The sequence below is a fragment of the Macaca nemestrina genome, chromosome 9, assembly GCF_043159975.1.
Source record: "Macaca nemestrina isolate mMacNem1 chromosome 9, mMacNem.hap1, whole genome shotgun sequence".
Lineage (NCBI taxonomy): Eukaryota > Metazoa > Chordata > Mammalia > Primates > Cercopithecidae > Macaca > Macaca nemestrina.
The window spans coordinates 138,402,465-138,425,998 of NC_092133.1; the positions used below are offsets into that span (position 1 = coordinate 138,402,465).

A 23,534-nucleotide genomic window follows, 5' to 3' on the forward strand; every position below is an offset into this window, starting at 1 on the left:
CATAAATCAAGAACACACATTTTAAAAACAAGATCAAAAGTTTAAAATTATACTGTTAAGACCTTGTTAAAAATCTTAAAAGCTCCGTGGAGTTAGAAAACATTCCTTTTGCCTAATGTTTCTCTTAAAAGTCTTACCTCTTGTTCTCTGAAGGACTGGTTATTGACATCTAGGACTCGGATGGTCCTTTTAATAGGTAGGAGACCTCCACTCTCATCATGTGCCACCATGCTTCCCAAGTACTCCCTCAAACCTTTCCAATCAATCCACACCGAGTCAGCGCCCTAGCGACGCTAGGCAGAGGCACACGGGCGTTTCTTCCCAGAGCTCGGCCACCCTCCGCAGCCACGTGCCCATGCCTCTCGCCGCGGAGTAGCAGACGCTTCTGAGAGCCGCAGGCAGCAGGCACGGACCCCAGGGCTCGGGGGCGGGGCCACAGCCAAGCGGGCCCGGGGGGGGGGGGGGGGGGGCGGGGCCCACCACCACGTGACTAGTTAACTGCGAGCAGGGCACACCTAGGCCTCTCAGCTTTCGCCCGGGAGGCGAGTGAAGCTGGCTTCAAGTAGGACAGAAACTTCTCTTCCTGGTTTAAAATGCATTCCAGAAGGAAAACAAATTGTTACATTATCTACTCTAGTGCTTAGTCACAGGGAGACTTTTCCTATAAAACCCTATTGCCTGGGATTTAGTATAGACAACTTGACAACTCAAATAAGGAAATAGAAATTCTTGTTCAATAGGGCTAAATCAATGTATATAAATGAAGACAACCCTAATTTTCCAGGAAACCTGCTTTTATCTTACAGAAGTGCAAGCACATTCACAATTATAAAATTATCTAAGTCTTTAAATAGTTGCCACCACTTTTTCTTAAGACTAGCAGGGTAAATACAGCAGGTGCACTTCTGTTACGTCTCTTCCAGAAGAAAATCTCCCATGAGGTTACAGGTAAACAGGGCTACTTCAGATTTCAAAATTCAGTATTTCTTAGACTTAGAGGTAGATATTTTTTCTGTATTTTTAAAAAACTTGATCTGTGCACTATTTTATAACAAAAGTGATTTGTTCTATATGTATATAGTATACATAGCATATAATTATGTATATATTATATATGTGTATAATATAACAGGGTCCTTCTCTAAACTGAATTAACTGATCTTGATATAGTCCTAACAGGGTCAAAAGACTGCTTAAAACGTCTTGCATTTTACAGGTGAAGAAATGAGGCTTACAGAGGTGAAGTGACAATAATGACAGTGACCAGCGACAGTCTCCAAATTTCTAGCCTAAATCTTTTCCTCTATGGAGCAACACTACTTTTGTTGGCTTGGCAGGCCTGCTGTGAAGCAGATTTCCTTTTAAACACAAAATTTGTTATTCTATTTGGAATGGTAAAATTTTATACTATAAACTATAATATGATGCTAGTATGTTGGAAAAATATTTCTATTCTTAGGATTTATTAGAATCAGAGAAATCTATTATATAAAAGTCAGTATTCTAAATACTTGGGGAATAAAAAAATAGGCTTCATATCTGCCAAAGAGACCATTGTATAAAGGCGGGCCACTTGAAGAGATAACAGAAGATAGCTTTTGCAAATTCAAAACTAAGGTGTGTAGCTAATAAGTGCTACAGGAATTCCGGAGGAGAAACCACTTCAGGTAGTTTTCTAAGCTAAGACATGGCTGGGAACAATGCCAGGAAGAGGTTTAAGATGTTATATGTCTGTGGGGCCTTGAATGTAATCCTTTTCATAGATTTGAACAAGAGAAAATTTCGAGGAGGATGAGGGAGTGAGCCCACTGTGAGGTCACGGGCTGTGGGTAAAGATGGAACAGATGGCTGTACTCAACAGGTGAGAGAGATAATGAGAGCCATGTTGTAATAAGATATACATGACTGGTGTTTAAGATGGTTGAAAGATGACTGAACACATAATGCAAAAATCACAATTGGGCAATAAGAACTTTGCCTAAAGTAGGAGTAGTGGGGAAAAAGGAAAATGATATATGCAAGAAGTCACAGATGCCCAAAATTTTTTAAATAGGAGGGGTAACTGTTAGTGCAAATCAAGAAATAAGAAGGAACAAGCTCTGAAAGAAAATTCTAAGTTACATTTTAGATATATTGAGTCTGAGGCAGTGGAAGAACATGCAAATGAAAATATTCTGCTGGTAGGTGGAAATGTTGGACAAAAACCTGAAAAAGAGGCTGGAGGCTAGATTTAGACTGGAGAGTCAGATACAGAGATCAAAATCGAAGCTATGGGAGTGAATGAGATGCCTAGGAGAGAAAACTTGGACAAAAAGAACATGGTCCAAGGATCTAACTTTGGAGGAAAGCCAAGGGAAAAAAAATTTTGCAAAAGGAGTAGTTAGAAGGAAAGAAACAAAGCAAAAGCCAAGGGAAGAAAAAAATGTTAATTACAGCAAAGAGGTTAAGGAGGGTAAGAAAAAAGCCACAGATTTAGTGATTACAAGTTTAATGAGAATCTCAAGTGTGCTATTTCAGTGGAGTAAAGATAGAGGCAAATTACAGGGGTTGAAGAGTGAATACAGAAGAATAGTGGGCGCAGACTATTTATAAAGACGAATAATCTATAAAAAGTCATTGCCTAAGGTTTGCAGGAGAGTTGCTACTTCTTGCAGGAAGGACCACCACTGCCCTTCTGTAGCTACGTGTGTTTTATACATGAGATGATGGTAATAATTCATCTTTCTGTCTTATTTTTTAAAGTAATGGAGATTGGCTCTGTTTCATCATCTACTCTCTCTTGTCCAGTCTGCCCTGGGCAGTATGTGTGATGTGGTTGGCCTTAAGAGTGGATGACTGTAGAAGATATTTCCACATAGCATGAAAGCAGAAGCACCTGAGCAATTGTGGACTCCTAATTTTACGAACAGTGATCTGCATACATTCTCAGAGCTAATATGAACAGCCTAGGCTAGACCCCAGCAGTCCAGTTCAGTTAGCTTCATCAGTTAAAATACGGCGTAAGTAAGGCCACACTTTACGGCCACATAGTTTCTAAGGGAATAAAGGATTACATGCAGTGGGAGTTAGGAAAGAAGCAGCTGGGAGTTCTCCTGGGATTCTTACCCAATGTCTTTCTTGAAACTGTTTTCCCACTTAGTTCCGACAGAAATGAGCCAAGATAATGAGGAGAAGGGGTATCTTTCATTTTCTCCTTCAGCTGGGGACCCAAGAGGCAAAGGTAGAAGTCTTATATGTAGAAACAGAAATAGAAAACAGAAAGGGTATACTGATGACAGCCATGCTCACAAAAGCCCCAGCTCACCAACACTAAAATCTTAGTTTCATTTTGAATGTGCAGGTTTGGGATCTAAATGTAGACAGCATCTAAAAAAGGAATGATGAACATCTGGAAGTTCAACTAGACTCAAGAATCTTGAGCCTTGTCACAATGCTACATAAAATCGGAGGGCTAAACAGGTCCTCTGAGATCATTCACCCATCCTCTTTAGTTTTCTCACAAGGAAACTTAACGGGTGGTGGTGAAAAATAGAAGAAAAATTTAAGGTCTACTTTGTGCTAGAGTTCTATACACGTTATCTTATTTAATCAACTCTATGAAGTACTTACTATCTCAGTTTTAGAGATGGAGGAAACTAGGACTGACCAAGTTTAAGAAACTTGTCCAAAGGTACCTCGTTAATCAGTGGCTTAACAGACCTGACTCTGGTCTGCTCAGCTGTTGTGACACTGTCTGGATTAAGATAACCCATGTAAAACCTTCAGCACATGTTCTGAGACACACTGAGTGCTCAGTATATGTTAGCTGACTTAACAGTAGACTAAGTTTAAAACCAAAGTCTCCTGAGTCCCAGGCTAGTGGCGTTCACTAAATTGCCAATACTTTTATAGAGGAGGAAACCATAAAACCGTTTGAGAGATTAGCTGCCTTATAGCCTTTTTATAACAAGACATGAGGTAGGTAAAAAGATAATAAAATAGTTCCAGTTGTTTAAGTTTAGAAGAGTTTTGTTTTTTTTTTTGAGATGGAGTTTTGCTCTTGTTGCCCCGGCTGGAGTGCAATGGCATGATCTCAGCTTACCACAACCTCTGCCTCCCGGTTTCAAGCGATTCTCCTGCCTCAACCTTCGAGTAGCTGGGATTACAGGCATGCGCCACCATGCCTGGCTAATTTCTGTATTTTTAGTAGAGATGGGGTTTCACCATGTTGGTCAGGCTGGTCTTGAACTCCTGACCTCAGGTGATCCATCTGCCTTGGCCTCCCAAAGTGCTGGGATTACAGGCGTGAGCCACCATGTCTGGCCCAGAAGAGTTTTTTTTCTTTCCTTTTTTTTTTTTTTAAAGACAGAGTCTTGCTCTGTTGTCCAGGCTGGAGTGCTGTGACACAATCCCAGCTCACTGTAACCTCTGCCTCCTGGGTTCAAGTGATTCTCATGCCTCAGCCTCCCGAGTGTGTCACCATGCCTGGCTAATTTTTGTAATGTTACTAGAGACAGGGTTTCAACATGTTGGCCAGGCTGGTCTCGAACTCCTGGTCACAAGTGATCCAACCTGCCTCAGCCTCCCAAAGTGCTGAAATTACAGGCATGAGCCACCCTGCCTGGCCAACAGCAACTATTTGTATAACTTTCTACAAACAGTATAACTTTCTACAAACGGCATAACTGAGGCACAGATTGGTTAGCATCTTTTGTGCAGAACATCTAGAATTTATAAACTTAACTGAGTTATGTAAAGAGAAAGATAATGTTTCTCTTATGTATAGAAAAGGAGTATTAGATTACTTACCTGTTCTCCCCCTTTCAAGTGAAAAACTGTTTGGAATTTAGAAATAAATTAGAGCTTAGGAATAATCATTAATTTTTTTGGTCTAGGCATTATTATTTACTTTTACCTGGAACAATAACAAGCAATTGGAAATTAGACTAGGGAAGCCATATTACAGGCAAAGAGAAAACAAAATCTAAGCTCTCTGCTGCCCTCTGCATGAGATACGGTGAAATGCAATTGTCAACCTGTTTTTAACTTTGTATTTTTAAGGACATTATATAAATGACTACATAAACAAGTTCTTAATTTGTGGAAAAATATGACCAGTAAAATCTGTATTGTCAGTCTTTGTACAACCTTCATGCCTTATATTACTAAATTAAACATATATTTTAAAATGATACAAGTATATGAAAAAGATTCCACAATTCACAAGAAATGTTTTAAGAACTTTTTCTAAATATGAGAAAACTACATTCCATTTTAAAACTCTAGAGTTCAAGATTACAAGCATATACTCTGTATCTCACTAAAAATAGGTTAGTTAAAAAAAATTTTAAATCTTACTGAAAAGGAAGTATTAATTGAAAAGTGGAACTTTTAAGAAACCAGAGTTCCAAAATATGTAGTAATAACTTAAAAACAAAAAGAGTTACATTTGAACTGGATGAGTATGAAAGAAATTAGTAATGAAGTTATATGTGGATTTGAGTCTCCAAGCTTAGTCCTAAGAATTTGATTTTGGGGGAAAAAAAATCAGTTCAGACCAATTAAGTATTATTAGACACACTTTAAACAAAATAGTCTCATACGCTAGTAAGTTTGGTATTGTCAAAACAATGGTTCTTTTGTGCGATGACAACACAAATAGCCAATCCAATGGGATATCAGCACTGTTAGTGGTGACTTTTTATCTCAGGTAACGAATAACTTCCGGTAAAACGTAAGACCACTTATTCTTCTGTAACAGGAATGGGATTCCTCCCATTTTTCCCTGAACTTCAGTTAAGGCCCCAAACTAAAGACAAAACGATATTGTGTCTTGTGCCCAGCCTCCTGTTTTCTCAGCCCAATTTGACATTGCCATAGCAACTGGCTCCCCACAGGAGTGACCCCACAGTCCCCTGCCTCAGCTGCACTGTGTATCTCTTGCCTTCCACCCTGGGCTTCTTGGATGCTGCTGTGTGGCATGTGCACACGTGTAGCCATGAGTGTGTAAGATGGACACCCGAAAGGCCACTTGTTGACTAATGGAGCACAGGAGCTGCAGGATAAAAGCTCCCCTCTTCAGTCCCTTGAGAGGAGAAGTCTGTGGTGTGTTTTACACAGCTCTTCAGAGGGTTCCAGTGAGATCTACCCCACTGCCCACGGTAGTGACAACTTAATTAGACAGTGCATGGGCCTCCTCTCTTTCACTTCCCCAGCTTGTTTCCTGGGATCATACCTCAAGAAAGACCACCTGTCAATGAGTCCTTGTTTTAGGCTCTGATTTCTGGAGGGAGAACCTAGGCTAAAATATGGACACTGAGATTGGTCCTAGAGATCAGAAACACAGGATGGGACTCTGAAACAGACTCACTCACTAGTAAAATGCTGACAAGGCCTACAGGTATGAATAGGGATGAGACACCGAGTAGTGAGGCAATGCCTTACATAGTAGTGGTGGCAAATGAACAAGAGAGGGGCAGTGGTAATTGTAATGACTGTAGTGTTGGCTGGCTTTGGTTAATTGCTTTAAAAGATTTGAAAAAGCAGCTGAGAGAACTTTCATAATCTTCTCAGCACCATGGTGGGAATAGCTAAGCGGGAGTCCCTGAAATTTCACCCCTTACACCTGGGCCAGGATGGTAAGTCAGAAGCAGTACTGCACACCAGGAGAAAATGCAGAGATTAGCCATCAAAGTTACAGACTGCACAAGTGATGGTCTCACTAGATTCTCATTCCATTTATCTGAGTGCCTCTTACAATAATGAGATGGACTGTGGTAAATGACAGTGAACCACTGTAAACTTAAGTGGTAGTTCTAACCTCAGCTGCTTTGTGCAACATGTCGAGTCTACTGGAGCAGACCAACGAATCATCTAGCATTTGTTACATGGTTATCGTTACTGATCAGGCCTATGTGCTCTTTTCAATCCCCATTAGTAAGAAGGGTCAAAAGTAATTAGCTTTTAGGTGTGCAGGACAGTAGCCTGTGTTTGCTCATGTCCTGAAGCTGTTCACTTTCTGTTTTCTGTCACGAAGTCAGCAAGGACCTGGATATTCCACAGAACATCATACAGGTCCATTATATTAATAACATTATACGAAAAAGACCTGGTGAATAGGAAGTGGAAAGTATTTTGGATATCCCAGTAAATCAAACGCATGCCACAAAAATTCAGGGGTTGCCATGTTGGAAAAGTTTTAATAGATCCAACGACCTGGGGCTTTCTGGGATCTCCCCTGTACAGGAAAGGACAGGTGTTGCACCTTGCATCTCCTAGGCACAGTACTAGCAGGACTCTTCATCTTCTGCAGGGAGTATCTGCTATATTTGGGAATGTCGCTGTGATAGTTTTGAGGAGGTCCCAGAGCAACAGAAGTCTCTGTAGCAGGGCCTCCAGGCTCTGGTGCAAACTGCCCTGCTGTTCAGGCCATATGACCTGGCACATCACATCAAGGTTGGGGTATTTACGGTAGACAAAGATGCTGTGTGACGCTCTGGCAAGGCCAGGAAGAGAACTGCAATGCAGAGCCTTAGGGTTCCAGAGCAAAGCTATGCCTTCCACGGCAGAAAATGACTCCGATTTGAAAAGAAGCCCCAGGTGTGGGGCGGACCTAGTTAGAGTGAGGCCCTGGCTACGGACATCATTTAACTGTGCTAGCAGAGGTGCCCAAAACAAACAGGGTCAAATCAACTGAGTCAGAAGGTTGGGAAGTACAGCAGCAATCTGTTATACAAAGGAAATGGTCCATTTGTGATTGGCTTAAGGAAGACCAAAGGGCACCAGTAAATAACATGAATAGATGGCCCAGACTGCCATGTAACCTAGTACATTACACTGGTACTTCTCCTTCAACTCCTCATTTAGGGGTGGAGTAGGTCTCTAAAACCACTGAGAGAAAAATCGGGCCCTCATTCACACATGAATTAGCTTCATATGTTGCTATGAGCAGACAATGGACCACTACTACACTGCATCCCATTCAGGGGTAATCCTAAAGAGAGTGGCAAAGGAGAACACTTCCAGTGTCAGCGGTGCACTTGGTTGTTCACTGTGTGAAGGGAGAAATGGCGTGACATACAGACAGACAAAGGCTCCTGGGCAGTGGCAAATGGGGTGGCTGATTGATTGGTCAGGAGCTTGGAAGGAACCAAGAATGAAAAGGTAGAAATCAGTTTTGGAGAAGAGGCATATGGATGGGCCTATGAGAACAGCCACAAAGTGGAAGGACCCTTGTCTCTCACGTTAATGCTTATTGAAGACTCTAAGGTGCCAGTGATTTACGTTGTGGATTCCAGTGCTGGTGCAATAGACCCGTGAGCACAGGAGCCACGAAGGCAGGCATGAAGGTTCAGTGTACTCCATCAGCAGGGGCGCTACCAAGGCTGCTTTAGTCACTGCCACTGGTGAATGCCTAACCTGCCAGCAGCTGAGAAATGACGTTGGTCTATAGTTTTCTTTTCTTGTTGTGTTGGCTTTGGTTATCAGGATAATACTGATCTGTTAGAATGGCTTAGAAAGTATTCCATTTTCTTTGATTTTCTGAAAGAGTATGAGAAGGATTAATGTTAATTCTTTTCTAAATGTTTGGTAGAATTTACCAGTAAAGCCATCTCATTCAGAGTTTTTCTTTGTGGAGAGGTTTTTGATTACAGAGTCAATCTTTTTACTAGTTATAGGTTTAGTCAGATTTTCTCTCCATCATTCAGTCTTGGTAGATTGTGTGTTTCTAGGAATTTGTCCATTTCATCTAGATTATCCACTTTTTGGCATACAATTATTCACAGTACTTTTATTAATATTGTGCTTTTTATTTCCATACAATATGGTAGTAATATCCCCACTCTCATTTTACTAATTTGAGTCTTCTTTTTTTCTTAGTCAGTCTACCTAAAGGTTTATTTTGTTAATCTTTCCAGAGAACCATATTGTGGTTTTACTCTATTGTTTTTTTGATTCTATATTTATTCCACCGTTTTTAATTAATTTCCTTCCATCTGCCAGCTTTGGGTTAAGACTGCTTTTCTTTTTATTACCTCCTTAAGGAATAAAGTTAGGGTACTGATTTGAGATATTTCTTACTTTTTAATGTAAAGTGTTTACACCTGTAAGTGTCTCTCTCAGCAATGCTTCTGTTGCATTCCGTAAGTTTTAGCATGTTGTGTTTTCATTTCCATTTGAAGGTATTTTCTAATTTCCCTTGTGATTTGTTTTGACTCATTGGTTGTTTATAATAATGAGTTGTTTAATTTCCACATACTTATAAATTTTTAAATTTCCTTTTGTTACTGCTTTTTAGTTTCACTCTGTGTGTTTAAAAAAAATGGTCTGTATGATTTCAATCTTTATAAATGTATTAAGACTTGTTTTGCAGCCTGACATATGGTCTATCCTGGAATGTTCTATATGCACTTGAGAAGAATGTATAATCTACTGTTGTTGGGTGAAGTGCTCTGTATGTCTGTTAGGTCCATTTGGTCTGAGTGTTAAGTCTTCTACTTCCTTATTGATTTCCTGTCAGGTTGTCTATCCCAATAGTTGGTAAAAATTAAAATACTAGGGAAAATATAGAGTTGAAATGGGTACTCGGGTATGAATATTATCATAAACTGATAGAAAAGTATCCATTTGCCAAACATTTTGGAAGGCAAATAGACAATATTAACAAAACTAAAACTTGCAACCCACTTCTAAACATCTATAATAGAGACACAAACATGGTCCCTCCTTGTGCACAAGAAGGTAAACTGCAGCACTGTTTTTAATATGAAAAAAATAAGAAATACACAAAAAATAGCCAGTCTTAAAAGACTGGTTAAATAGATTATGGTACCTTAACACACTATGGAATACAATATAGCAACCAAGAAGAATTAGGGAGCCTGCTTTATATGTACCAATAAAACATAAATTTAAAAAAGCAAGCTGTAGCATATATACACGATAATCACATATCTGTAGTCATTACACATACTGTGTGAAAATAGATAAATAAAAACAAAATGACCTGGACAAACATCAAACAATAACTGGATACTTCAGAGGTTGAAGGCAGTAAAAGAGGTCTTTAAAAAAACAGTTTCAATTTTTTGCCAGAACAATGTATTCATATACTAAAAAGGAGACATAAGTATTTAAATGCATTGCAGTCTAGGAATGATTAAGCTTAAAGATAAATAGCTCTGTGTTGTTCAATGGCTTCTCAGAGCACTAATTGGGAATAATTGTTTTGTATTTAACTTTTATATTTTTGGCCAAGAGCACCATTTTCTTATATCAACACCTGAACCAGCAGTTGGCTTTCTTTTTTGGACCTCTGTCACAGCAAAACAATGTTTTGTTATCTTATAAGGCAACCAGTAGAAATCATAGCTAAGTCAAAGTGCAGGTGGAGGGCAACAGTAAGCTAGATAAGTCACTAGGTTTCACATGCCAGCTAGCTTCACACTATTCAAATCTGTGCCTTGCAACATTATCAAATTACCTGTCATGGTTCTAAAGAGGTTGTTTCTCCAAAGTGGTGTTTGGAATGTTAAGTCAGAAACTGCCAAGACATTATTATAATTATAAGCAATCACAATGCTTTTAAAATTATTTATCATTTATATGTTATTTTATTAGGACTAAAACACTTATTATTATGTTTAATCTAAAAATGGCAGAGTATACCAATACTCAAAATATAACCCCCAGGCTGGGCGCAGTGGCTCACGCCTGTAATCTCAGCATTTTGGGAGGCCGAGGCAGGTGGATCACGTGAGGTCAGGAGTTCGATACCAGTCTGACCAACATGGTGAAATCCTGCCTCTACTAAAAACACAAAATTAGCCCGGCTACTTGGGAGGCTGAGGCAGGAGAATCATTCGAACCTGGGAGGCAGAGGTTGCAGTGGGCCGAGATGGAGCCATTGCACTCCAGCCTGGGCAACAAGAGCAAAACTCTGTGTCAAAAAAAAAAAAAAAAAAAAAAATATATATATATATATATATATATGTGTGTGTGTATGTGTGTGTGTATATGTCTATATATATGTGTATGTGTGTATATATATACACATAGCCTTTTAACTTCTAGGGAAACTGAGATCCTAAATTTGAAGCTTCAGAAAAAGAACATACTTTAAAACCTTTTTTTAGAAGTGTTCTGGTTTGTGTTATGATCATTAACTATCAGAGTTAAAGAACTTAAAAGTCACAAAAATATGCTCAGTATTACTCGTGCCAGTGTTATTTCACATTAACAAAGTCAACAATCACTTTTGACTCTTTCCTATCAAAATAAAAAGGAAAGGTTGTAGTTGCTAACATACATAGCTGAGAAACACATTTGGAAAACTAATACTACGTTCTTTTAAAAATGAATAATTGTATATATAATACAGAGGCAAGTCAGCCCAATAAGACAAGGCTGAAATTTTACCTAGAGAAAAATCTGATAAACAATCACAGCTTCAAGACAAAATAGCTAATGATCCATAACATGAAACTTCAATTGGCATCAGAGTTAAATTCTTCATATAAGATATCCAAAGTCCAAATACATAATACAATGATCATGTTACATGCTTATGTAAGTCCAAGGTCTTATGTCATTCATTTGACCTATATTATTAATACTTCATTCATTCATTCAATATTTACTGAGTATCTATTTTTTATATATATATATATATATCTCAGGCATGGAAGCAAATAAAGTAGAATGGCTCCTAGCAACAGGCATCAAATAATCGTACTAACAGATTATGTTTAGCTTATTACATAAAAACTGTTGTATTTAGATGTAAGTCCAAGCAAAAATCAGGGGGAGGGAGTAATAACTTTAAGAATGTCTCATTCTAGTTTTTTTTTTTTTTTTTGAGACGGAGTCTCGCTGTGTCGCCCAGACTGGAGTGCAGTGGTGCGATCTCGGCTCACTGCAAGCTCCGCCTCCCGGGTTCACGCCATTCTCCTGCCTCAGCCTCCGGAGTAGCTGGGACTACAGGCGCCCGCCACCACGCCCGGCTAATTTCTTTTTGTATTTTTAGTAGAGACGGGGTTTCACCGTGTTAGCCAGGATGGTCTCGATCTCCTGACCTCGTGATCCGCCCACCTCGGCCTCCCAAAGTGCTGGGATTACAGGCTTGAGCCACCGCGCCCGGCTCATTCTAGTTTTTAACTCTGGCTATACAGGAGAATCACCTGGTATCTTTAAAAAATAAAAAGAAAAATCAAATGTTCCTAGGTCCCAATGTCACCTATCCTCATTTCCTCCCCTATTCCTGCATTCATATATGGAATTGGTCTGGAATAGGGTCCCATAGCACATTTCTCCTGCTACACAAGCCGCCCTCAGGTGACTCTGACCTGCAGCCAGGGTTGAGTATCTCTGTTTTAGCCAATCATTATTTTCAAAGTATAAATACAGTTTAATGCTACTGGGATCATCAGAACTTCAAGCCTTTTGTTTGATTCACTATTTGTTACTGAGCAGGGTTTTCTATAGCTCTGAAAAGGTAAAAGTTAACTCTGTAGAAAACTCATGGCAATGCAAATAAATTTTGTAGGTAGAGATGCAGATGAGGATATTAATATTTTATATATAATTTGGTAATCTCAGTCCACCATTCTTTCCTTCAGTGATTAGTGTATGTCAGTATGTGCTAGTCCTTTGATCAGCTTTTCTATAATATTGGGTAACTCATTAATAAGTTAATTCTTTGACAGGTCTTTACTTTTAAAGAAAAAAAACAAAACAAAACAGAGCAACTAGCATAACCAAAAAGAAAAAAAAAAAAAAAGGAAAACCCACAAATAAAATCCACGACACAGAGAAAGATTACTCTTAAACCTCAAAATATGAGCAGAGTGACAAATCAGACAGTTATGAGGCCCACAAAGTATTAGCATTTGTGCATGATGAGGCAGAGGGATGGCACGGGGCTTTTCTGATGGCCCCGAGAACAGGAGAATCCCTTCAACCTCCCCTGAAGCCTCAATGGCATATTAGTCCCAGAACAGCAGCCTAATCTGGGAAAGGCTCTGAAGGATCCTGTTCTCAGGCTGAGAGCAAGAACAATGCTATGCAAATAGGTGCTGGAGCAGTCTGGCCCATGTAAACTCTCGAAACTGATACTTCTCTGAGAAAAACTCCTAGGAGTAGACTCCAGACTGAGAAGAACAGGGCAACAGAAGCAAAGACAAGAAAAGTTCTAGATAAAAGAGAAAGGGAGCAGAAAAGATCCCAGAAAGGATGAAACCATACTTTGAAAAATTCACCTTGTGAACATAACACAAGAGGGAGCTCTAGAGTTATGAAGCTGAAAAGGCTATTCTGGCCTATTCTTCTCACCATACAGGAAACTTACTGCACTGAAAAATGAGCAACAGAAATATTAAGAATTCCACTTAACACTATTATAAAGAAAGAGAGACTGGAGTAGAATTATGTCTCTACAGCGTGAAGTAAATTAAGAAAATTACAGAAGCTATGAAAAAACGTAAGACTCAGAAATTAGGTGACTGGAGAAGGAATTGAAATGAGAGGTAACAGAACTAAGAATTAAAAATAAAAAAATTATTTCAGACTGAAAAGTACAATGCTTAATGCATTAGGGAAAAAAGGAGGATGGCTTTAAAAATAAAAAGATAAAAAGTTTTGAGAAAAAGTAATAAATAGAAAAGATTTTAAAAGATGAAGATCCGCTGGGTGCGGTGGCTCACGCTTGTAATCCCAGCACTTTGGGAGGCCAAGGCAGGTGGATCACCTGAGGTCGGGAGTTCAAGACCAGCCTGACCAACATGGAGAAACCCCGTCTCTACTAAAAATACAAAATTAGCCGGGGTGGTGGCACATGCCTGTAATCCCAGCTACTTGGGAGGCTGAGGCAGGAGAATCGCTTGAACCCGGGAGGCGGAGGTTGCGGTGAGCCGAGATCGCGCCATTGCACTCCAGCCTGGGCAAAAAGAGCGAAACTCTGTCTCAAAAAAAAAAAAAAGATGAAGATCCAACATAATATAAAGGGTACAGAGGGGAAACAGAATATATACCAAAAAGTATAATTCGAGAAAAAAAAAGTTCCTAAAACAAAAGATGACCTGAAACTACATATTTATTATGACTTTGAACAGACATATTTTATGCCAGAACACGATGGAGTAAAATGTTAAATATACTCAATGAAAGAAAAGGTGAGCCAGGAGTTTCATATGCATCCAAATGAATCTTCAAGTATAAAGGTTGCAAACAAACTGAAAAGAACATGCAACGTGCAAGTACTTGGGGAACACCACGAACACTGCCTGAGAATCTACTCAACTCCAGGGCAGGGGTCAGCAAACTTCTGCGAAGGGCCAGAAAGTCAATACTTTTGGCTTTATAGGTCCTATGGTTCCTGTCACAACTGCTCAGCCCAGATGCTGCAGTGTTTACGAAGGCAGCTATAAACAAAACATTGACAGACCAGTCACATATGGCTTGTGGTCATGGTTGCTGACCCCTGTACTAGAGAATGAGCTTCAGAAACAAAAACAAACAAACAAACAAAAAACAAAAAACAAACAACAACAAAAAAACTAGAAAGGACTCAACATGAGGACTGGTGCTGAGAATTAAATATATATTTACCCACAGAACTAACACTACCTGATGGTTAGCAGGGTCTACAGTATAGCTTGTAATGGCTAAAAGCTCTGACAAACTATTTTTAAAAATGGGAGGAAAGTGGTGAATGTACATGAAAAGTAAAATAAGCTCACTTCCTGCCTTAAATGCATAGTTATAACTACAAGTCAAGCAATAGTACTTCAAATCAGAAGAGAAAGAAGGCAGGGAGAAGTACTAGTTAACTAAAATACTGCTCATAGGGATTAACCCATTTATAGTAGCCCAAAAGGCATTACATAAGGTATCAGTATAAAGATAACCATTAGAACAAAAACACAAACCTACCTAAATATCAAAAGATATACCAAAGCAAAGAGCAAACATACAAACAAAACATAATGAAAGACAGTATGCTACATACAGTTCATCCAATAAAGTGGAATACTATATATATATGCATATATATACATAGTTGCTTATGTATTTTAAAAGTGGAAGAATAAACCATAAAATTAAAAAAAAAGATTTCATCTGAAAGAGGGAGTAGGGTAGAAGAGTCAGGAATAGGAACAAGAATCCTCTAGAATGACTTCAAAATTCTACATAATTTTGTCACACAATTATAAGATAAATTTAAAAAGCAGTAATTCTTAAACGACAAAAATTTTTTAAAAACCAAATGAGCTGTTGGTGTAATTACACACAGAAGTTAGTGTAATAATTTAAAAGCACAGTAATTTGACTGTTCATCCCTACTATGTTACAACCTAAAGGTTTAAAAAAAGCTGAAAAATGCAAGAAAACAGAAAACGTTTTCAGTAATCATTAATAGTTATGCAAGCTGTTGTCTTTGAACTGTGGTATAAATCAAATGTATAATTAAATCAGTGTCTCTGGACTTTTGGTGAAGTTGAAGGAACTCTACATAGTAAGACTGATAAGATTAAGTTAAATCCCTTTATCTTTGAATTTGAAATTTCAATATAAATTCCTATTTTGTTTTTTTAAATTAGATTTATCTCCTAGCCCTATTCATTAAAAAGGCCTACCAACAATGACTAATCCAGTAGAAGGGAGTACTACTAATGCCCAGATTTTAGCCTCTACCATTTCCCAAAGCAGCCAGACTCCTTTTAGAAATGCCTGATTCCAGGCATAGAGCATAAAAATAGGATCTGCAATAATTTGTCATCCTAAAAGGCAAGGAGGCTATTAAGCCTCCTTGATGTGAGGCTTATCTCACTAGATGTGAGATAAAGGTCATGTCAAAAGACACAGGAACCATCCTGAAATAGCAACCAACAGCCAAAGACTGATATGTGAGGCATCAGTAAGAATAACTGAAATGAGGCCAGGTGCGGTGGCTCATGCCTGTAATCCCAGCACTTTGGGAGGCTGAGGTAGGAGCACTGCTTGAGGCTAGGAATTTGAGGCCATCCTGGCCAACATAGTGAGACCCTGTCTTTTCTACAAAACAAAATAAAAAAAACCCTGAATCCATGTAAAACAAGTATTTATATGCATTAGTTCATAATACTAAGAAAAAAAAATCATTACTTTCAGAGAAAGATAATGAATAGAACTTATTATTTTTGAAAACTGATAAAGGAAAAGAATCAAGCACTTGTTCTGCTCTGACTATAAATCAGAACTTCAGAGTAATCAAATGACTAATAAGGGGAATTTTCTCTTTACAGAAGTATTCCAGTTAATAAACAGAGGTCTGATAAAGACATGTCATCACCTTGCAACCTCCAAGAAAAAAATGCATGTAGGCAACGAGAATCCATTTTGAGAGCATCACAGAAAGGCATTATATACTTTTTGAGGCAAGTACACGGCCCAAAAAAACCACACTGGATCAGGTCTCTAGATCTAATTACCAACTTATCAGAAATACAGGGAAAAGAGGAACACAGTCAATGATATCATGGGGATGCAATCATAAATATTCAGGCTATAAAAAGATATATAGGAAAATCCTGCGTGACATGTTTCTTCAACAACAAAAAATTCCAAGAAAATAGTTACAGGGGAAACCAATGAACTAAAAGAAACTTAAGAGATATAGTTAATCACAATGTATGTGTCTTATTTGGACTACAAACAGACAAAATGAATCCAAAACCAAAAAAAAAAAAAACAAAAAAACAACAAAAAAAACCAAAAACCAAAAAACTAAACAAAAAACCCCACAAAAACACACAAACAGGTTCAAGAAAATGCATGAATTCTGAACTGAATCTGATATTAAGGAATTATTGTTATTTGTACTGTTTTGTAGAAAGTGTATTTTATTGTTTTTAAAAAGTTCTTATCTGAGGCCCAGCATGGTGACTCACACCTGTGAGTTTGAGACCAGCCTGGCCAACATGGCAAAACCCCATCTCTACTAAAAATACAAAAATTATCCGGGCATGGTGGCACACACCTGTAGTCTCAGCTACTCAGGAGGCTGAGGCAAGAGAATCGCTTGAACTCAGGAGGCTGAGGTTGCAGGGGGCTGAGACTGCACCACTGTACTCCAGCCTGGGAGACAGAGCGAGTCTCCATCTCAAAAAAAAAAAAAAAAAAAAAAAGTTCTTATCTCAGACAATAAAGATAATAAATAGAATGGAATATTTACAGATGAAAGGACATGACATCTATGATTTGCTTCAAAATAATCCATATATTGATAATTGCTAAAGCTTAGCATGTATTTTACTGTGGCAAACTATAAATACTATTTATGTATTTGATTTGATTTGAAACATACCTAAAAATAATCAAGGTTGTCATTTCATACTTTTCTTTTTTTGAATACAAGATATTTTAAATGCAACTAAAACTGTTTTGCAAAATGCCTAAAACGTAAAACACATAATTCTTCTATGAAGACACTGTGTACTAAAAATAAGAAAAAAACTGACTTGCTGGATTTGCTAAAATGTTGATGAGCAGATTATAAAAATTTAACTTTTAGAAAATATCTCGTCTTTAAAAAGAAACAGCAGCTGCTGCTGTTAAACATAATATGAAACATTTTTAAAAATCGCATTTAAAAATGTACAACTCTTTTATAACCTTAGAAAAAGACTCTCCAAAACCAAGATGCTACAATAAAATTTGCCAACCGGCAAAAATGATGTTAGTAATTCCAAAGATACTAGGTTTTTGGACTTAAGTGCAATTTCATATAAGAAAACTTCAAGTATTTTAGAGTGTGTGCTGAGTGTTAGTTTATCCTATGTCACATACTTGAGGCCCATGGACCACATATGACTTACAGATAAGCTATTTTGCTTGCATGTATTTTTTAAGAAAAATGGACGCAACATTTAAAATTCAGGAGATTTCACTTAAAAATCCAGGTTTTGACAGTCCTACATGTGACAATGGGCTAGAACCTGGGGCTTTTTCACCACTGGCCCTCTCGTCCCTCCTTCCTTCGCACAGATTACAGCCTGTCTCCTTAGGCATTTGTGTTTGCGATCAGTAGTTATAGCCTAATATTTTGAGAGTAGTTTCTCCCTCATTCTTAACAAAGAAGTAGAATAGCAAAAAAGACGGTGTCTGTGAGCTAATATTATTCACTTTTGCACTTACGAAATTAAAAAAAAAAAAACCCCAAACCAAAAAAACCCAAACCAGCATTCATTATTCTTGTAGCACAGAAATAAAATGCTATCTGCATATTTTTAAATGCTTTTCTTTAACAGGGCAGCAGGGCTTACCTTCAGATCAAGGCTGCTAAGGCTTACAACATCATCATCTTTCTCTCTGCGTTTTCTTTTCTAAAAGAAAAAAAGATATTTCATTCTCATATAAAAGGAATGCATATTACATCACAAAACAAAGACTCTAGAAAACTAGAAAAATCAATTTTAAAAAGTTAAGCCTTTGGCGATAGTCACAAGAAAATTACTTTGAGGCCGGGTGCGGTGGCTCACGTCTGCAATTTCAGCACTTTAGGAGGCTGAGGCGGGGGGATAGTCTGAGGTCAGGAGTTCAAGACCAGCCTGGCCAAAGTGGTAAAACCCCGACTGTACTAAAAATACAAAAAAAAAAAAAAAAAATTAGCTGCACGTGGTGACAGATGCCTGTAGTCCGAGCTACTTGAGAGGCTGAGGCAGGAGAATCGTTTGAACCTGGGAGGCAGAGGTTGCAGTAGATGAGATTGCGCCACTGCCCTAAGAAGAAAATTATTTTGAGGAGGGACGTTCATGAATTGTCTTTGGAATAGATACTGTCTAAACAGTCTCCCCTGTCTAAACAGTCTCCCCTGACAGAGTCATCACTGCTGTGAAGTGGCTACCCTATTAAAACACTACTTAAGTTTTTCAGAACAGAATCTTATGTAAATCAAGGGCTGTTGGTACTTGTTAGAGAAAAAGTAAAAATTTTTAAAATATAAAATCAGCCATTTTTTTTTTTTTTTTTTTTTTTTTTTTTAAAGGAACACATTATTTATCTTGGGGGCAAGGTCTTCACTAGAAAAAGAAAATCCTTTTCTCATGGCCCAAAGTAATTAAGATTTGTTGCCTGAGGCAGGATTGATTAACTGGAAGGTGAACAGCCATGTCCCTGCAGTACTTTCCACTTATCATTTATCACTTTCATTCAGCCCTGCTGGTGCCAGCAGTGGCAAAACTGTGTATATATCTACCATTTCTGGTACTTAATCCATACTGAATAAGCACCCATGAGTAACACTTTATTCTCCCATATCTCAAAATAACTTTTCAGGTTATCTACACTGCTTAGCTCTTGGGAACTCTTAAGTGACTAGTTAGGGTTCCCTTCAATTTCCTGGCCCCACAGTAAGGAGAAACTGCTGGGAATTGAATCAAAATTGAGCAAGATAGGGCCAATAGAGAAGAAGAAGAAAAAAAAAAGGAAAGGCAAAGTCCAGATAGAAGTGGAGAAAGTAATAGAGCCAGGCGGTCTCAGAAAGCAAGCTACCATAAAAACAACACGAAGGAGGGCTGTGAAGTCAGAAAAGCTATCTGAGCCAAGATTTTGTGTACAAGTTGAAAACTAAATTCACACTAAAATGGAACAGAAAATTCTCAAAGTCAAATTCTACACAATATCACTCTATGAAAAAAGAAAACAAGGAACAGAATCTATCCCCTAGGAAATGATTGCACACCAGGAAGAAATGCTCAAAGAAGCAGAGCAAAATTATAACACACAGTTTTGAATTGAGCTAAAAGACGTTAGGAAAATGATCTAAGACATGAAAGAACAATATATATCAGAATTGAGGTGATGGAACTCAAAAAATATTTTATTGATCCCTAGGTCATACCCAGAAGATACAGAAATTATGAATAATATGATCCCAGGTTTGAAAAGCCAACTAACCAAAAATCCTGCTTGTATATTTATCTGTGAACCTGTTTGTGTATATTAATGATATGAGCAAAATACAGAAGGATACGTATGGTACTGTTGACACGGTTACAGCAGAGCCTGGGAATGGACTAATATGGAGAAGAAGAAGAGAGGGGGAGGAAACTGCCTAGCAAAATAAGACTGTACTGAGGGGAAGAAAGCACATATATGATCATACTTATGCATTTATATGAAATTGTATTTTGAATCATTTTTGCTATTTTTCCCAAATAAGCATAAGAATCATGATCTATTTGTACATACTTTATTTATATATGTATTATGAGCTAACAAGTTTTAAGCACAAAAAGAACCAATTTTCTGTTGTCACTTCACACAAAATTAAATGCCTTTGTAAAGTCCTGCTATAAAAATAAGAGTCCCTCTATGCTGAGATGATTAATAGCAGAAAACCATTCATTATATATATTAAATATATATACATAATATGCAATAAAGCATTTTTATATTTTTCAGCCAAGAAAAAAGGGCAATAGAGGATGTATACAAATAATTTCATGTTTCATAATATATTATCAGATTTAACATTGAAAGGAATAAGAGAAAGGATGGCATAGAGTTAAAGATGAATACATGTGAGTACTTTGCAAAATGTTTTATATTTACTTGAAACAAAAAGTTATTACAGCTTGTTAGCAGAAAAGGACTAAATTAGGCTGCCAAAGATGGTTATAGGAATTCTGTTCCTCAAGACACTCAGAGAAGTACAGACCACTGCGCTGTATAACAGACTGAAAGACAACTGGGGAATTAATTCTATCTAATGTCTTGAAATAAAAACCCAGGTATCTACTCACCAAAGTGAAGTCCCAGTTGGGGCCAGGTGTTAAGAATGTGAAGGAGCTGCCTCTCCGAAGGGAGTATCTGTTAACAGAAAATTCAAACAATAAATAAAGGAGTGACTTTAGCATAATAGAGCATCAAACAGATAAAAAGCTATACTTTCCATACTTTCAAAACTGTTTAAAGTAGCCTGATTTGTCATTCAATCTTAGTAATATGAGAGATGGTATATATATATATAAAAACAAACAAACAGGGTATAGGTTTTGTCATTCTCGTAATCTTTACAGTGAAAGGGCCTACATAAAATTAGTGAACAGATTATTTTAAAAAATAATTCACCAAACCCAGCAGAGTTTACCTTAGGAACATACACATAGTTAAAAAACATGAAATATATTAATAGGTTAAATAAAAAACAGCAAACAAACTTCCTAAGTGCAAAAAATTAAGAAACACATTCATGTATAGTATTTTAAAAAACAAAAATTAAAGGATACTCTTAACAAAACCTAACTTCACATTATCTGCATTTCATGTAAATCCCTAACTTTTTAAAACTGCAATTTAACAAACAAAATACAAAGCTATGAATAACTACATTTGAGACAAAGATCTCAAGATTAAAATGTGATTAGATTTTTATTCTTTACTATTAAGTGAAAGATTTTTGTTTTTTTTTTTTCCATTCAATGTAAAGACATAAAGCAAGAAAGTCCTGTGACAAAACCTGTCTTCACCTTTCTAAAATATGTCGCTATATGTTTATAAAGTATAAACCTGTGTTTATAAAATATGTAGAAACCACAAAAACACAGCACAAGAGATAAAGGCAGTTTATAAAGTATATTTATTATTAATCACTTCAGATGTAAACAAATGTAGAACGAACACAGATTTTTTTTTTTTCCCTTGTGGAAATAAATGAAGATCAATCAAAAGAGAAAAGCAAAGGCTATTTATTCAGTGCTTGCTACAACAGGGGAGTCGTCTATTGTCATTTGCATCTTGACAGAGACTAAAAGACAAGTAGACGAGTGTGAAGTTTCATAATGGAAAATCAGGTATGCTCTGATTGGAGGCTGCTGGCCTGGGGAGCTGTAGGCAGGCTAACTAGAAGTGGGGGCAGCGTACTGTGATTGGTTAGAGCGTATATCTGGCTTTCACAGGTTGGTTACGAATTGGAAGCGGGACAAAAATTAGGAAGCTGGCAGTTATTAATGAAGTCCTGGACATTTTAGGTCAATTATTATAGTAGTTATTATTTGGCTTCTCGGATTGTCAAGTCATTGTCTGTTTATACATGTGATCCTTAAGCCTCATAGTCTTTGTTCATTGAAAGTTATAAAAACACCACTCATCAGTGTCTTTCCTGCAAAAATATACAAGCTTAAATCAAATACAAGGGCTTCTGGAATTTTCTAAGCTAAATATAAAGGAGAAATTTTGCTGCTGTTGTTGTTGTTGTTTGACAAGGAACACAAAGGAAACTGGCTATAAGATAAAGAGGAGGTCTGCAAAACTTCACAGCTGAATTAATACTTAATACAAAGTATTACTGAATCTGAAAGAAAAATAGCAATTAACAAAGCATTAAGGTGGAGTGAAATGAGTTACACTCTGGAAACTGCAACTAGTTCCTCACATTTGAGTAAAGAAATAAGGAAGGGCTAAAGTATCATGAAAGGCCTCACTTACTGCACTCAAGAGAGAATGGACTTGATCTTGAGTATGTGTGGCAGCCATTGAATCTTAAGTAACATGAACAATGGATTGTAAGAAGGCAAGATTGCTCAGTTAGGAGGCAGCTCCAATATTGCTTACAAAAGATGACTGGGGCTCTGGCAGCAGTAACAAGATTAGAGAGAAGCTGATTTGAGAGAGGGTTCGATGTCAAAATTGCCAGGACAGACTTTTCCCTTTTCCTCCCTAAATCTGTTCAGTTATTACCAAGGTTCTTGACCTGGGGAAAATATGATGCCACTAACAGAAATTAGATGCAAAGATCTTAAGATATTTAAAACAAACATTTCCTAAATAATTATTTGGAGAAAATCAAAACACAGTAAGACTACTTATGGAGCTCAAACTTTTTTTGAGGGCTTCTTTACTAGTGCAAAACGACCTAAGAAGTTGATTATTCCATCTTTTCTTGCTACTGCAGAAAAGTCAGGCAACAACAAATAAAATGGTAATTTTTTCTTGAGAAAAACCCTGGAACAAGGTATTTAAACAAAAAAAGTCATCTAAAATAAATTATAATTCATATCAAGAAATACATAGGATGATTACTATAAACAAATGGTAAATTATGAGAAAGACAGGACCTCTCTATCATGAGTCTACAGATCACACTTAAAAACACTACCCTAGGAATTAATACTCTTAGTGTATTAAATGCTACTGTATGCTACATGGTTAGCAGGAGCCATCAGTGGGCACTGGCTTAAGAAAAAGCAATTATGATTTCTCAGGTTGTTTTAAATCCAATACAAATCTACATTACAAAGTGGCATTAACTGTGGCACTTAAAATATTCAGTAAATACTTCCTTTCAGGTATAAGCATTAGGGAGTATTACAAAACCAAAGCTACTAATTTCTTTATTCCCTAGAAATGACCACACTAACCTCAGACTGCATTTGCCATCTGAAAGCTGGAAAGAAAAATGGCTCTTAAGAATTTTTTAAAGTTTAACTGGAAAAATATATCCAATCATATGATAAAATTCTTTCCAGCAGTATCTGTAACCAGCTTTACAGTAATGCTATTTTTTCCCACTTCAATAA

General features: G+C 37.4%; 1 protein-coding gene across 2 annotated transcripts in view; it reads right to left on the bottom strand.

The window, feature by feature from the left end:
• LOC105494381 (neuroepithelial cell transforming 1) overlaps nucleotides 1-23,534 on the bottom strand; it is a 42,314-nt gene that overhangs the window by 10,797 nt on the left and 7,983 nt on the right. Inside the window, exons 2-3 of one of the 2 annotated variants that reach the window (XM_011762754.2) lie at nucleotides 20,760-20,826; nucleotides 18,279-18,338 (exon numbers count right to left, since the gene is read on the bottom strand). In XM_011762754.2, coding sequence (XP_011761056.1) covers nucleotides 18,279-18,338; nucleotides 20,760-20,826 — 127 coding nt within the window. Of the gene's footprint in view, nucleotides 1-137; nucleotides 390-18,278; nucleotides 18,339-20,759; nucleotides 20,827-23,534 lie in introns of those variants that run through there. The other variant, XM_011762755.3, reaches the window with a different exon arrangement.